Source organism: Pagrus pagrus (genome assembly GCF_965226575.1).
Source record: "Pagrus pagrus genome assembly, chromosome: 10".
Classification (NCBI taxonomy): domain Eukaryota; kingdom Metazoa; phylum Chordata; class Actinopteri; order Spariformes; family Sparidae; genus Pagrus; species Pagrus pagrus.
Genome location: NC_140194.1, coordinates 19326960 through 19342732, shown reverse-complemented (window position 1 = coordinate 19342732; position 15773 = coordinate 19326960). Strand labels below are relative to the sequence as shown.

At 39.4% G+C, this 15773-nt stretch overlaps 2 protein-coding genes across 3 annotated transcripts; one reads left to right on the top strand and one right to left on the bottom strand.

The window, feature by feature from the left end:
- LOC311263220 (uncharacterized protein) lies at positions 1–12735 on the bottom strand. Its single transcript, XM_084363143.1, has 20 exons — positions 12645–12735; positions 11419–11747; positions 10854–11053; positions 10615–10684; positions 10309–10444; positions 10067–10149; positions 9869–9963; positions 9614–9785; positions 9389–9509; positions 8649–8761; positions 6371–6446; positions 5070–5236; positions 4358–4686; positions 4190–4259; positions 2850–2985; positions 2562–2644; positions 2388–2482; positions 1892–2063; positions 1386–1538; positions 1–765 (listed from the first exon to the last, which is right to left on the bottom strand). The coding sequence occupies exons 1-20, from the start codon at positions 12731–12733 to the stop codon at positions 638–640; spliced, it is 2817 nt and encodes a 938-aa protein (XP_084219269.1). The 5' UTR covers positions 12734–12735; the 3' UTR covers positions 1–637.
- Positions 12736–12784: 49 nt separating this feature from the next.
- uqcc6 (ubiquinol-cytochrome c reductase complex assembly factor 6) lies at positions 12785–15592 on the top strand. 2 transcript variants are annotated; one of them, XM_084365295.1, is made up of 3 exons: positions 12785–12871; positions 14420–14546; positions 15099–15592. In XM_084365295.1, the coding sequence occupies exons 2-3, from the start codon at positions 14439–14441 to the stop codon at positions 15219–15221; spliced, it is 231 nt and encodes a 76-aa protein (XP_084221421.1). In that variant the 5' UTR covers positions 12785–12871; positions 14420–14438; the 3' UTR covers positions 15222–15592. The 2 variants fall into 2 exon arrangements, with proteins under 2 accessions (XP_084221421.1, XP_084221420.1); XM_084365294.1 differs by lacking the exon at positions 12785–12871 and adding an exon at positions 13750–13888.
- Positions 15593–15773: the final 181 nt, after the last annotated feature.

Genomic DNA, 15773 nt, shown 5'->3' with positions numbered 1-15773 from the left:
CATCATCAGGACATTTTAATGGACAATTGTTTCATAAAATTCCTTGTGAATAACATTTTCATAAACATACAAAACATAATTCTAAAATTCCTAAAGCAAAAAAGTGATAATAGCAAAGATTAAAATAAAACCTGTAACATTACATTGAGAGGCTTGTCAGATATTCCTTCGGTGGAATCTCTGACATCCGTGAGTCTGGTTGAGTGATCACATTGGATCGTAATCAGTTCATAGCACCATGAATGTAGAACATTAATGCTAACTAAATCCTCAATTCACTGAGGATCAAGCTTATAAAATAATCATCTAGAATCTACTGTGAAAACAGTAGATGTGACCGTTTACAGTTACTGCATCACAGTGCAGTATGGTACAGTACAGTATAAAGGCAAAACAAACATTTAAATACATGACCTTCTCCAAGGACAGTCAAGCATCATTGTCAAGTCCCTGATTTCACATATTTAAAAAGACTGCCATGAAGATGATCATACATGTTTACAAGACCACAAAAGAAATAAAAGTGCAGAAAAAATGTTCTGCAAAATCTCTAAAAAGTCCACCAATGTGTGTATATCCCACTTGGACCCTAATAAAAAGGAAAACGATTCAAAACCAGACAAAATAAGTCTTTTCCTCATACGCTGCCTTCTTTTGGACCACCGCTGATGTCTGGGATCTGATCTGCAAAGGACTGGGTCATCCACTGTCCGTCTGGGAGCTGGCCTTCTGCTATTTGTGACGTTGCCGCCTCCTGTGTTTCTTCTGGAGACAGACAACACACAGACTGAAACTCTCTGCTGAGGATAATCTGACACAACTGATATGAGAATTATTTTCAAGATACTCAATCACTTCAGGAGGACGAATCATTGGCAACATGAAAAGTGTCCATGTTGCTCACACATTTTACTTTCTAGTTGTCTGTTCCTTGTCATGTAATTTACATTCACACGAGACGGCATGTTACTCAGATAAATCAGGATATTGGTCAATGTGTATCCCCTTTATGCAGGATCTGACATTACTGTGTTGATGTTGTTCCTCGAACATCATAATTTATGTGGTTCCAGGACCATCATTGCAAGTGACCAGTAATACTGTTGTGATGTCATTGCTTTAAGACTTGAGAAAAAGAGCGAAAACATGCGCACATGGGAGTAGTTATCTTATGAGCTACGAGTTATTTCTTGACTGGGAGTCCTGTACGTAAAAGTGCTATTTCTATCCCGTGCACTGATTAGAAACCTGGTTGCACATATACATGATGGTCAAAATATGTGTCTGAATAAAACTCATGCTGCACTCTGATTAGATGAAAAATTGAATAAAGTATGCAGAATCAAACTGTTTCAACTGTGTGTGTGTGTGTGTGTGTGTGTTACCTCTGTTTTCTACAGATGAGAATGTACAGTGACCGTTGGTCTGGCTCGGGGCCTGCTCTCCTTCAGGTCCTTTCTCTGCATATGCTCCACCGTAGGCATCTTCATAACCAGGATCATACTGCTCCTCCTTAATCGCCATCCTCTTGGCATCCTCTGTTGATGTAAAAAAAAAAAAAAATAAATGGATAAAAAAAAGGGAAGATTTACCAAACATGATCTGACCTAGAATAAGAGATCAAACTAATAGGGCAGGTTTTTAATATCAGGATGCACAGGGTATCAATCCAATGACGCTACTACTCTCAGTGTCTAATTCTTTGTACACTATCATACTGCACTCCAAGTGTAAATGATGATCATTGCTTTATTCATTATTTTATATGTCACAGTGTTGCTTTATAGTTTCAGTTTTAGATAAAAGTTTGCCATGCCACTCAGTGGTTAAATACAGGTTGACTAACTTTGATGCAAGCTAAACCCGTCCATTCATCCATGACTGTGCTTACCCTTGGCCAGTTGCAGGTTGAATGAGTAGTCAATCTCCTCAATCTCAGTCTGTTTTCGGACGCCCTTCAGCTGATCTCTGAGCTCCCTCAGTTTGATGTAGAAGTGGACTTTGTCCTGAGCACGAGGGAACTGAGCACAACGAGCGCTCGATGAAGGCATCAGATACAGAGCCTGTGAAATGGGGAAATGACTGTCAGGTCAATTCTTCAAAAGGTAACATCTCATCTCATTTAGCTTTCATCCCATTTAGCTTTCATCCCTTAAATACAATAAATATTTTAGCTATCCTGCAATTTTTGAGAATGCACTACTATCACTTCTTTAGTGGATTATGACTAGAATCAAGTACTGGTCTGATCTATTAATTTTAGTGTCTGGGGTCAGCCAAAAATGTAGAAAATCAATCCCTTTTGAGAAGCCAATTTGGAAAATGAGGCTAACTTTCATGAATATTTGAGGAATCTTTTATGGAGCTTAAAGCAGTTGGGTACTCACCACGTCACACTCAGGGATCTTGTGTGGCTGCAAACCAAAGTCAAGTTTCTTTGGTTTTTTACCAAACATTTCTCTGCAGAACATTTCATAAATACCTTGGGGGGAAAAAACAGAAATATTAGTTGAATTCTCACAGATATGTTACTGTAACCATTGCTATGTAGCAGTGCTTACATTTTCCATTGAAAACAGCAATAAGAGGTCTGAATTTCTTCAACTTCTCGACGAGAATTTTGCCTCCTTCGCGCAACTCTTTACTGTCGAGATGAAAACAAAAGAACACATTTAAAATACAGACTTGTGACAAACTTCTAATCTCAGCCATTATGATTCCCGTTTGCTCATCTAACGTCAGCACAACTCAGATTGACCCCTTTGCCCTAAATATAGGTTTTTCTGGCTCTAGTAACATCAACATGATGATTAGCAATCAGATCAAAATCCATCAGTATATAAACCTACCTTGACAGGTCTTTGCTCCCTGGTGTCGCCCTGGCCACCATGTTGGTAAAGCCCATTTTGTACTTTGTAGGTAAGGTGGTGTCATGCATGTGGTTTAGCTGCTCCTCAGTAAATCCAGACAGAAACAGGCACTTCCCTGAAATAAAAACATTAGCCATCATTAATCTCCTTGGCTAACAAAAAGGATGTATTTTTATGGTGTCACAGCATTCTGCTTAATCTTAATTTCTCTTTTCTTTTCATCTGAAGGTCTGAATCTTAAAGGAATAGTTTACTTTAGAACGAAATTCAGTCATTATCGACTCACCCTCATGCTGATGAGCAATCGGTGTAGTTTTTTATTCCTCAAAGTGCAGCTGGAGACCCGCTAGGGTACTGTCCTGCATTAAAAATCCATATAACGGGCGTCAATGGTGCCCGAGACGCAAAGGTCCATAAAACTACACAAAAACTTTGTAATATTCCTCCATACTGCTCGTCCGCTGCAATCCAAGTGTCCTAAAGTGGCGACATCCGGAGTTTACTTGAAATGATGTCGTTTAGTACATTTTTATAGCCTAAACAGTCATTATACTATATTTGCCTGGAGGCACGCTTGCCCGTGCAGGCAAGTTTCCCTCACACCCGCTCACACTATGGAAGCCGCGACATTCCTCGACATTGAAGTCCTCTGACATTTTTCTTTCAAAGTTTCAAATCACTAGTGCAGGCAGATCCCTCTTGTGTTTGTGTGTCGCTCAGTCGCTCACAGCAGGATGTAAATACCAGTGTGTATTTATCGCGAGTTCTCGTTGATCTTGTCTGGCATGGCTATCGTAGTGTGAGCGGGTGCGAGGGAGACTCACGTGCACGCACAAGCATCCCTCCAGGCAAATATAGTATAGTGACTGACTACTAAATGACGTCGTTTCGAGTAAACTCTGGATGTCGCCACTTCAGGACACTTGGATTGCAGTGGACGAGCAGTATGGAGGAATATTACAAAGTTTTTGTGTAGTTTTATGGACCTTTTCATCTCGGACACCATTGACGCCCGTTACATGGATTTTTGCTGCAGGACGGTACCCCCGCGGGTCTCCAGCTGCACTTTGAGGAATAAAAAACTACACCGGACTTCTCATCAGCATGAGGGTGAGTCGATAATCACTGAATTTCATTCTAGAGTGAACTATTCCTTTAAACTTCTTATAAACCTACTACAGGATCACACTCTTTATGTACTTCTTAAGACCTTTGGACAATCAAAACTATTTTCCATCCTCTGATCATTTTTGCAGACCAGCACAGGAACCATTTTCCACCATTACACAACTAAAAATGATTCTTGTCACAGAACTTACAAAAATGATTTCCAGGACCTGGAAACCACCGTCCAATGTAAGCTGCCATCAATCCTGGATTGATACCAATCTGAAAGCAAAACAGCACATGTTTTTGAAGCTTACAAAATCAAATTCATTCCAAATAGCACAGTGCTTGGTTCCACTGTAAAAACAGATGATCCTTACAATGACATAGTCCAGGTTGTAATCCAGCAGGTCTGGTAAAGTTTTCTTCATGACTTCCTCCTCTGACATCCCCTTGAAGCGGTCAATTTTCCTTTTCACCTTCTTGAAGCTCTCATCAATCTTCTCTTGCTTGCCGTCTGCTTGAGCCTCAGCAGCCTTCTTGGGCTTTGGACCCGGTTTAGCTTTAGGTGCATTTGGGTCTTTAGGTGGCTTCGGTGCCTTCGGTGGCTTCGGTGCCTTTGGTGCCTTCGGTGCCTTGGGGACTTTTGGAGGTTTTGGTTCCTTAGGTTCCTTGGGCTGAGCTGCTCTGCCTCTCTTTTTGGCTGGGGCTACAAGAAAAGTTCAGAGGTGATATCAAAAGGAAGAAATGTCTGAACCTTGCACTTTGTTGAACTGTTGTCAGGCTGCATACTGTAGATTTCTTACTTCATATCACTACATTTAACTTAATTTTTGTCGTGTCTCAAAGTATATAAAACTTCAATGCAAACCACAATAGTACACAAAGTAATTTCAAAAAGCCAAATATATTTGACAACACTGTTACCAACTTCCACAATGCTTCCTCACAAGCATGGTAATGCAATGCAGTATTACAAAGAAAGCCCTTATCATTTAAGTATAATTGTGCAGAGCTACCTGACCCAGAACCAGCTGATCTGGTAAATATAACATATCTTTGAGGATATTTAATTAAAATGCATTTTAGTACGTTTTGCCAGGTTGGCAGGCTGCTGCTGATCCATCATGGGCTCTGGATTAGCCATGTGTGCCATGGCTGTCTCTCCTGCCTCCCCCTGTGGGTAGTGAAACTGATGGTCTGGGTTGAAGCCTGAATATTGAGCCTGGAGAGCTTGAAACTGCTGTGCAGACTGAACCCTGTGGTGGAAGAATAATTTTAAAAGAAAGGGGGAGAAAATTAATACAACAAGCAAAAGGGTAGTGGGATGTGCTGCCGGGTTAAAGCTGAGTTAGACCAGTGCGTTGTGTAGCCTATGTGCCATTTGGTTTGGTTATTTTCTGCATCACCCAGTGATGATAAATAAACACAACTGATGCAGTTTCTCTTACAATTGTTAATCAAAGTCAGTTAATCCTCACAAAAAGATCCTTTATGAGAACTTAAAGGTCCAGTATGTAGGATTTAGTGGCATCTAGCAATTGACGGCTGATTGAAACCAACTGAACACCCCTCATTTCACCCTCCACTACGATTGCTATTAAGAAAGTAAAAAGCCCTCTCAATTGCCAGGGTTTGTTTAGTCCATTCTGACCTACTTTATAAACAAACATGACAGAGCAACATGGTGAACTCGGTGGAAGAGGACCTGCCTGTCTGTAGATATAAAAGGCTCTAAGGTAACAAAAACCAAACGATTCTGAGTTTCAGGTGATTATACACTAATGAAAACATTATGCATGTTATCATTCACTGCGGCCAATATTATATTCTACTTCAGTGCCTAAATCTGTTGAGTTGAAAGTGTTTTTAGAGAGGTGTTAGTGGAGCATGATTTCGATGAGTGTGAACTAAATACTAGAAACACATCTTGTATAACTCAACAATTTATTTATTATATTTTATATCACTTCTAAAAATGTGGAATCTGAGTACGTCTATGCCAGCAGCAGACTGATCTGTATATTTTCCTACTTATTTTCACAACACTTAGAAAACCCAGTTCCCAGTCAATGATGGTTAGTGAATCAACAAAGACTGTAATGAAGCACCACATCATATTAAAGGAAAAGATCACAGACATTTCCCCAATATGATGTTTACTTTGTTCTTTTTGTATCAAACCACAGTAAAATAAAAAAATGATCAGTGAAAATTATCAATCGTGCACAAAACCAAATGTCATATTATGAAGACAATGTTAAAACAAAAGCCAATAAAGGGCAGGTGGGCACACATGCTTTCATTTCATTTTCATCACACTTTGCCATTCAGAGGTTTGCTGGTATGATCAGACTCCCACATGGCCACATTGGGGTGAGGAGAAGACTCACCACTGATGAAGGTACTCCGGGGAGACAACAGGGTATGATCCATTCTGCTTTTCGTCCATCTTTTGGGTGGTTTTGACTTTATTAAATAAATCAGTAGGGATGTTGAGGATACATAGCTTGATAATGTACATGAAGTTAAGTATATAAAAGAGTCTGGCAGTGTGTGAAACTGAATGCATGTGCCAGGGCATTGTAAACAAACTGTAGAGTTAACAACAAAAGATAAACCATAACATAAACAATAAAAAAGGATAACTTAAATGGTGATTACCCCTTCAAACAAAATTTAAACACTTTTATGCGAGTTCAACAGCAGATATCCCAAACCCCAATTCATGCGGCGACAAATCCCCACCTGCTACAATGCTTCCCCCTTCTTCCATGGCTATGCTACCTCACAAGCTAACGTTAAACCCCAATGAAAAACAACTCTGTGTGCCATTTTAAAACAGGTTTAACATACAAAGTTGGTGGGCAAAAGGGACGCGGTTATAGCTATCTCATTTCAAAAACAGAGGTTATGTTTTCCATGTAAAAGTCTGAATGGCGACGTTAACAGCAATTCAGCAGCAGTGCCACAACTGCAGCTAATGTTAGCCAACAGCTAGCTGTTCGGCTAATATAGCATGGATGAATGGTTTCGCGTCCACTGAGATTCCTCGCAAATAAATTGTACACAATTTACCAGTATTGAAAAACTTATACGAACCTGGTGTGGGTAAGGTTTAAAATAGTTTCTTCTGTACAGATAACTGTTTATTTTCCATCTACCCCGCTCTTCTATTCACAACATATTAGGTGCAACACAGGCAACAAAGAAATGACAGCACTGCCGGTCAACTTTGACACCGGAAGATCTCAAGTCTAAGACGTAGGGGTGTGAGAAGAAAAAAATCTTTGAGTGGAAACAAGAAAAATGACTCTAAGGAGCATATTTTGGACTATTGAGTATTAAATCTGATAATTTTAATAAAAGCGTCTGAGCATAGTGCTTACGAATACTGCACGATAAAACCGAAAACGAACAAAATGGTACGCATCCGCTTTAGCATTGGTATGAGCTGCTCGACTTTTAAACTCCCCGAGCTTCCTTCCTATTGGCTGATAGTCTGTGGTTTTTAAATGGACATGTTTGCAGTTTGATCCAGTTTTTTAGGTATTTTGAGTGTTATTTATTTTAATTTGGCAAGTGAAATCGCGACTGCCATCGTTCCCACCATGCTTTTAAAGCAGAATTCATTCAAGTGAAAATAATAAAACCACCTCTCTACTGAAGGCTTTTGTTCCAAACTTTAAAGGTTTCAGTGAGGCAATTTTATTGACATGTAATTATTTCTTCCTCGTCAATTACAACCATGGTACAAACTGGAGGTTGTGCAAAAGAAGTCAGAGCAACCTGATAAAACATCATTGGTGTGCTTTTGATTTCTTCACAGCAGAGAATATGAAGGCATATTGCCGTGTTGCAAGATACCCATTTTTGAAATTGATTTATTTTTGTTTTTAAAGACCTAAATAATTTCCACACAGTCCAGTGAAAAGCAGATTGACACCATGTACAATTGCATCTAAATAATACATATGTATTCAACAAAGTATTTGCCTTGTGTGTATTCTAGCCAGAAATGTGTAAAGTGGAATCATTTCTAAAATCATTATTACGGTCTTTGTGATTTTTATGTCTGTTTTTGATTTCTAGTCTTTCAAATATTAGTGTTTGTCTGAAGCTATACACTTAATTTAAATTATGCATCAATGTATTGACTACAGGGCTACTGGGAAGAACAATAAGCAAGTGAATCATCAAAATATCTGAATGTTGCTTCCTTTGTCATAGAGCTTTGAAAATCTAACTTTCCACTCAAGTAGGTGTGTTCTGATGGCGTGCTTGTGTTTCCTTACATTGTAGGTTATATATTACAGCTTCACGTGAATGACATACACAACGAGACAATAAATGTCAGCTTTAGAAGAGATTTAATAACTCTGTAATTAGAATTAATTACATCAGAAATCCCAGTACAATTACCTATTTATGCAGCTGATAAATCATAAAAAGTCATTCTTTTAAAATACAAAAAATAAGTCACTGAACACACGTACCATACAAAATGCAATAAATAGTGATAAAAAATGACAACAAAACATGCACAGTCTGTTTGAGTTAGAAAATGTAACAGTTGAGGGCACTTTCTCCCTTGTGTGTCACACTGCGATGCCTCAGGAGACTGTGTGACTCCTTTTGTCTTGTGGTGTCATCAGAAGGTTTCTTAACCTCATTGATGCATCATGCTACTAGTACAGCTGATATCTGGTATCTGTTGAGTGAACATCTCCGGCTGCAGTGACTCCATGTCATGTTGTTCGCTGACTGGCCAACAATGTCCATTTCTGCAAGATATCACAATAAAAGATGATATGTGCTGCTTACAGAACTTTACTTTATATTTAACATCCATGTTTACTAGCATCAGTCTTCTTCTTTCCTGCCTTTACCACTGCATTGCTGCAGATCTTGGCATGCTACTGCCAACTGTAGATTGGTGTAATAGTGTTAAACCATTGGCAGGAATGTGTATAATGCCAACAACGTGCACATGCATGTTTTGTCCTTGTGCATGTGCATGGAAGACAAACTCATAAACAGCTTCACAGTGATACTAGAGGTCGAAAACTCCACAGGTTTCCTTGAACATTATGGCAACAACTTTTTCACACCATGCCATAATCTCAAGGACAGACAAATCCATTCTTACTTCAAGGGTGGTTTAGGTCATTGTTTCATTTCATGTCAGTATTGTATGAAAATCAACTCAGACTTCTAAATTGCTCTTGATAGGTAATCAGTCACAGTGGTATGGAGTCATTATTTACAGTTACATTATATGCAGCTTAAACTCATGAGTGTTTATTCTTTTATGAATACAATGATTCCATCCAGTTCCAGCTACATTTAATTACAACTACATGGTAACTACACTACCTGTGTGCTACCGCAGACAGCCCTGTTTTTTTCACCTCTCCTCCTTCTTTAGTTGGGTTGTGTTGCTGCTTTGCCTTGCGTTGTCATGCAGGCCGCTACAGCTTTCATACTCTGGATCCACCTGCTCTTCTTTGATTGCAATCCTCTTTGCATCCTCTGCAGAGCAAATGCAACATGAAGGAGTTAGATCTTCATCTAAGACATTAATATATCTGTAAAAATGACAAAGATGTACCCTGCCCAATAATTTTTCCGCTTACCTTTAGCTAGCTGCAGATCGAATGAGTACTTTGTCTCTTCCACCTCCTGACCTGGTGCCAGGCCTTTCATCTCGTCTCTCAGTTCCTTCAGCTTGATGTAGAAATGTACCTTATCCTGTGCACGGGGGAACTGGGCACAGCGAGGGCTTGATGAGGGCATCAAGTAGCAGACCTAGGTGAAAGGAAATATGCTATGAGGAATGTTTGTATTGTTGGGTTTATTTTAAGAATGATCCAGGTACTGTTTCAACATACCGTCTCAGTTTCTGGGATTTTGTAGGGCTGCAGACCAAACTCAAGATTCTTTGCCTTCACACCAAAGGTTTCTTTGCAGAAGATTTCATAAATACCTGCCAAAATAAACAAATGTCAATACACTGTTTCCCAGTGGCTTTATGAATATGCCATCTTAAACACTTAAGGTATAGAAAAGTAGTGTTTCAATCATTTTACCTTTTCCATTAAAAGCTGCTATTAATGGTTTGTATTTCTGCAGCTTTTCAAGTAACTGTCGACCTCCTTCACGAATCTCCTTACTGGGACAAAAACGTAAAACCGGAAAAATATTGTCAGTGTCTGTTTCAAGGTAAAAGTTACTCACTGTCATCTTAGTATCTTCAGTCTCAGTCTACTGTAGCACTAGCTCTGAATCATTCTGTATAAAAAGGATAGATCAATGTGTTTTTATAATTCACCTGGAAAGATCTTTGCTGCCAGGTGTGGTCCTCTCTACCATGTTGGTGAAGCCGATGCTGTAATTCTCTGGCAGGTTCTGGTCATGCATGTAGTTGAGCTGCTCGTCAGTTAGACCAGAAAGAAACAGACATTTCCCTGGATAGAAAAGAAGAGTTTAAAGTTTAACTATGCAAGTGCCTATTGAGACATAAAAAATACATCTCACAACACTGGACCCTGATGTTTTTTTTAATGGGTTACAGAATATTCTAGTTACTGCAGATGCACTGAATCTTAATCAGTAAGAAAATGTAATTTCAACCTACAGAAATGGTTTCCTGGGTTTGGGTAATGGTGTCCTTTGAAGGCTGACAATAGTCCTGGGTTAATTCCAATCTGAGGAGAAAAATGAATGTGTTACCATGGCAACAGACCTAAAAATGACAGCTTTTTGTGACTGAATACACTGTGTCTAATTTTTTTGTGTGCAATATCCACAAAAATACACCACTTCACTACTAATTCAAATAAACAGATATATGAATTCTTCCAGTTAATAACTCACTATCAAAATGTCAAGATTGTAGGTAATAACGTCTGGCAGGGTTTTGGCCATAACCTCAGCCACTGACATTCCATTGAAGCGGTTGAGAGCCCTCTTGGCTTTTTTGGCAGCCTCAACCTCATCGTCCTCCTCCTGCGTCTTGCCCTCCTCCGCCTGCTGCTTTGGAGGCCGACCTCTCTTCTTCTTCACTGGCGTCACAACTACAACAAAGAGAAGGAATGTTTTGAGGTATGATAGTGATTGTTCAAAAGACAAAGACACCTGAATTCACAAGAAAAGTCACATTCAAAGGAGAAAATACAGTGGACAATGATGTAGACAGGGGTTGGTTAAGAAATAGCACAAGCCACTAAGAGAATTTTGACCTTTGTCCTTTAACTGCAAGACTGAGTCCCCAAATCATTCCAGAGAATCAATGACAACCACTATTTGCCAGCAAAATGTAGCTTAAGCTAGCAGATGGACTACTACTAAAAGTAGAAGATATTTTAATCTATCAGATGTGACAAAATAAAATGTTTGGGATGTGGGGCAGAATTACGCTGATCAATAATCTCCTCCGTACCTTGAGGTGGACCAGCAGGCTGAGGTTGGTGTTGAACACTCGTCTCCTGCTGCTGTACTGTATGTTGATGCTGGGGGTGGTGCAGGTGTGCAGGATGCTGCTGCTCTCTGTAGTTCTGCTGGTAGGCTGACTGCTGGTAAGCCGGGTCCTGGTAGTGGTTTGGGGCTTGGGGGTAGTTCTGATTAAAAGGTTCTTGGTAAAGAGGCTGCTCCCGGTGCACAGACAGCTCAGCCATGACAGGCTCATCTCTGGGACCTTCTGTGTAATGGCCCATGTTGTGATAGGGCATCCCATACTGCGCCTCGGGGTGCTGCTGGCTGGACTGGTACCTAGAATAGAAGAGAAGAGGAAGAAGACGAAGGTTAAAGAGAAATGGGAGAGTAAGGTTATCAGAAGAAGAAAAAAGAAGATCCGGAGACGGCAAGAAAAGACAAATTATGTCTGGTGTTCAATGGGGTGCGTGAACAGGAGGGTGAGGCAAACTTACAAGACACGATACTTACAAACATATAATACATGCGCTGATATACACCTGTTTGTATTCTCTGCATTTCATTCATTGCATCAGTGTGTATGCCGACCTATGGTCCCTTGCTTGTATTGTGCCTATCTGATTAGTTTTGAGCACATAACCTCGTCTTTTAACACCAACTTTGACGTGCGTTTAGATAAGGCTGACCAGAATGGAATGAAGATGTACAAACAATTGGAAGGGCTTGCAAGAAAATTGTGACTGTGGTTAATATGAAGTCAAGTACAGGTCAAAGAAGTGAAGAGTTCCTTTTCAGGCTGCATCCAGTAAGAGAGTAAGACCCAGGTGTATTTATAAAGCCTGTAGCAAGTGATGGTGTAATAACTACTGGATAATGTAGTAACATGTCAAAATTTTAAGACATTTTCTCTTGACTTGTCAAACTAGCTACAGAATACATTAAACTGACATTTACTGCATCTATTGTTTCATACCTGGACTATAACTCTGTTTGTGTAAGTTATTAGTCCTGCATTATTATTGAGAGTATAGTTTTTACATTTTGACAGGTTATTATCCTTAATAATTACTATCACTTGCTAAAAGCCTAAATATAAAGTACATACATATGCATGATATCGTGTGTCAAATGCTATTTATCTATCTCCATCTCATGCATGAAAATGAAGACGTAGAGAGGGAAATAACATGAGAAGTTTTCCAGGACCTGCAGCCACCTCCAGCACCAACTCACCACTGCTGAAAATAATCCGTAGGAACCGTCAGTGATGTATACTGGTTTTCTTCCATCTTAACTGTTGACTTATCTAAATAAATTAACATTCATTCTTCTGACAGATGCATTAATACACACTGGAGACATGAGCTGAGTGAGGATTAAGTTATAGCACAGAGGGACATTGCTCGGCACAAAGAAGACGGACGGACGCTGCTACAGGAAGCTGGAAGCTTTAGCTAACAGTAAGCTAACAACATTACGCGGTCCAACAGCTATCTTAAAACCACCAGTGACCTCTACATTAACGAAACAAAAAGGTATATGAGAAAGCTAACGTACCTGTCATACATTTTGTTCTTTAGTTTTCAATTAAATAGACGGGGGGCTGGGAATGCTCCCAAAACAAAGACCATTTAAATGCTCAACATCCCGTTTAGCTCCGGTTGACTGAAGGCTTAACGCCACCTTTTGGTTAGGAGGTGTACTGCATGGGTCAGAATCAAATACAAAACTATACTTTTACAACCAGTGAGGGATAGTTAATGAGTAAAACCGCATAGGTTATTTGTTCATTTTTAACATTATAAAATACACACAGGACTGAAGTTTATGGTCCACAAATTGCACGAGTTCGCACAAGCTGCCACTAGACGGCGACGTGTCTCGTCGGTGAGAAAGCGCCAACACGAATTGTCGCTGCAGAAGAACGTAACAGCAAAGATGGTGTGTTTTTCGAAAGAGCGCGTCACTCAGTAGTAAAAACAGGACCCCTCAAAAACACACACAAAGTCCATTTGTAAATGTACGGATTATCCAGTGCGCCTTTAACTTTACCGATGTACCTGTTTCAAAATTGGTACAACAATGTAAACGTTGAAATACATAATACAACACGATGCGTATGGCTTGCGAGTTTAGCCGTTCAAAAAAAAAAACCTAACGTAAACTGGATCCTCGGTCACCAAGTAGACTGAAAATAGTGGAATAATCTAGTAAATCTGGAATAAACTAATCCATCCACGTCAACCAATCAGTTCACAAAAGTGGAGCCCACAGGTGACAAACAGGCGACGGGAGACGGAATATTCGTGGTATCAGTAAATAGGGTCAGAGTGAGACCTCTTTCTATTTGAAATTGTCTTCGTGTTAGCTAAACAGCATGACCGACCTGTGTCCCAATGACAGACAGTTGGGTTTAAAATGGTGAAAATTAGCTTCACATTGCGGCCATTTATTTAATTTACGGCGATTTAAACAAGGTAAGGTCTTACTAGCATCAAATATGGCTATTGCTCTGTCACCATTTTCTGTTTTTTAAACTTCTAGCCTCTCTAACTGTTACATCAGGGCTAGCAAACATTGACAGTAGCTAACATGTAACTGGATTTACTGTGCAGTTGGACAGCAATCATATAATGTTACAGTATATGTGTGATATGTGAAATGCACACTAATGCTGATGCATACTCATTGTAGCTGTATATATAGGATCTCAGTATGCAGTGTGATTATGATACTGTCCAGTTATATGATGTACGGCCCAGATTATGAGACATACAATTTAACAGACAATAACACTTTTTATCTAGAAAGAAATTATTGACTTGGCCTCAAAATGGAAAAAAAGAGCAGACAAAGATTAGATGCTAGCTTTTGTCACATAGTCAAGTCAAGTCAAGTCAAGTCAAGTAATTTTATTTGTCCCAGCTTGGGCAATTTGATTGCAGTAGGTGTAAGAAAATTAGTAAACATAGTTTAGATTTGTTTTCCCTCCCTATCTTTTTTTCCAGGTTCAGGAAGTCTGTCAAGATGCCAGCTGGTGTGTCCTGGCCTCGGTACCTGAGGATGTTTGCTGCCAGTGTACTGGCTATGTTTGCAGGAGCACAGGCCGTCCACCAATACTACCTACCTGATCTGGTGAGGGACAAATGCAACAGTTGCATATATGTTGTATGTGGATGAAATCATTAAACAAGTTTGCGAAGTGTTGGAAAGCACTGAAATTGTTATGATGATTGTTATCAGATTTTTGAAAGGTTTTGCAAAAAAACTCTGCCACCAATGCTGTACAAACAACTGGCTATCACAGTGTAGTACTACTGTGATTTCATTGTATAGTTGTTATATAGCCTAAGTATTCTTCAATTATATATCAACTCATACTATACTTTATTTCTTTAGTATTTTCCTGCATGTTTCCATGATTTGACAGTCATCAATGATGTGAATTTTCTTACATACATTCTGATTCTGATTCTGATACATTTAGCACTGCTTGGTCAGAATCGGCTCCAAAAAACTCAGAATTTTAGTGTTGATGTTTTAGATCAACAGTAAAATATGTCATATTTATTGACAGTTTACCAGTTACGCATGGGAATGGAGAAAAAAAACACAAGACCACCCAATCAAACAGGCTCAGTCTTTCCTTATGTGTTTAACAGTGCTTGCTGTTGTTTTATTTTTCAGAGTATACCAGAGATCCCGCCGAAGCCTGGGGAGCTCCGGACAGAACTGCGGGGCTACAAAGTCAGAGAAGAAGCTACTGCTGCTGCTTTGGAGCAACTTAAAGCACAGCAAAAGGTGGACTGATGGACACACCCTCTATGAGTGATGGACAAAAAGCTAGAAGCTACCACATGCCTGGGAGTAAAATCATTTCTGGGACATCTTCAAATGGCCATTTTCTTTGTTTGATGTTTTCTTCTAATGGAAGAAGGTGAAGTGGAATAAAGTGCTGCACTGTTGGAGTCTGGCTGCTCGAGATGAGGATCATATCTCTATCAAGATCATTTGGTTCATACAACTATTTGCATCTTTCTGTTAATACAGGATAAACATCTCTTATTGTTTATCAATGTGTTTGCATTTTTAGACCTGTGTAAGAGAGTAAGAACATGCTTCATGAATACGCAGTAACTGCTACCAGACACAATAAATTTTAAATGAAAATATCAAAGTAAGCCTTTGTCATTACTAGTAAATGTGAGTGCTGCATATGCAAGCACTAACAAGCTTGCAAAATGAATCCTCAGCAATTTTGATAGGCTTATTGATTGATCTAGTTCAAATCACTTATCAAGCAAGAATACCAAAGTGTTTTTTGCTGTTCCCTGTGTTGTATTATTGTAAATTAAATGTCTT

Coding starts and splice junctions, on each gene's coding strand:
- LOC311263220 (XM_084363143.1), bottom strand. CDS start 12,733: ATGTTAATTTATTTAGATAAGTCAACAGTTAAGATGGAAGAAAACCAG. Junction 2,645..2,849: donor GGGAGCAAAGACCTGTCAAG/GTAGGTTTATAT, acceptor TCATCTCGACAG/TAAAGAGTTGCGCGAAGGAG. Junction 1,539..1,891: donor CAACCTGCAACTGGCCAAGG/GTAAGCACAGTC, acceptor TTACATCAACAG/AGGATGCCAAGAGGATGGCG.
- uqcc6 (XM_084365295.1), top strand. CDS start 14,439: ATGCCAGCTGGTGTGTCCTGGCCTCGGTACCTGAGGATGTTTGCTGCC. Junction 14,547..15,098: donor AATACTACCTACCTGATCTG/GTGAGGGACAAA, acceptor TTTATTTTTCAG/AGTATACCAGAGATCCCGCC.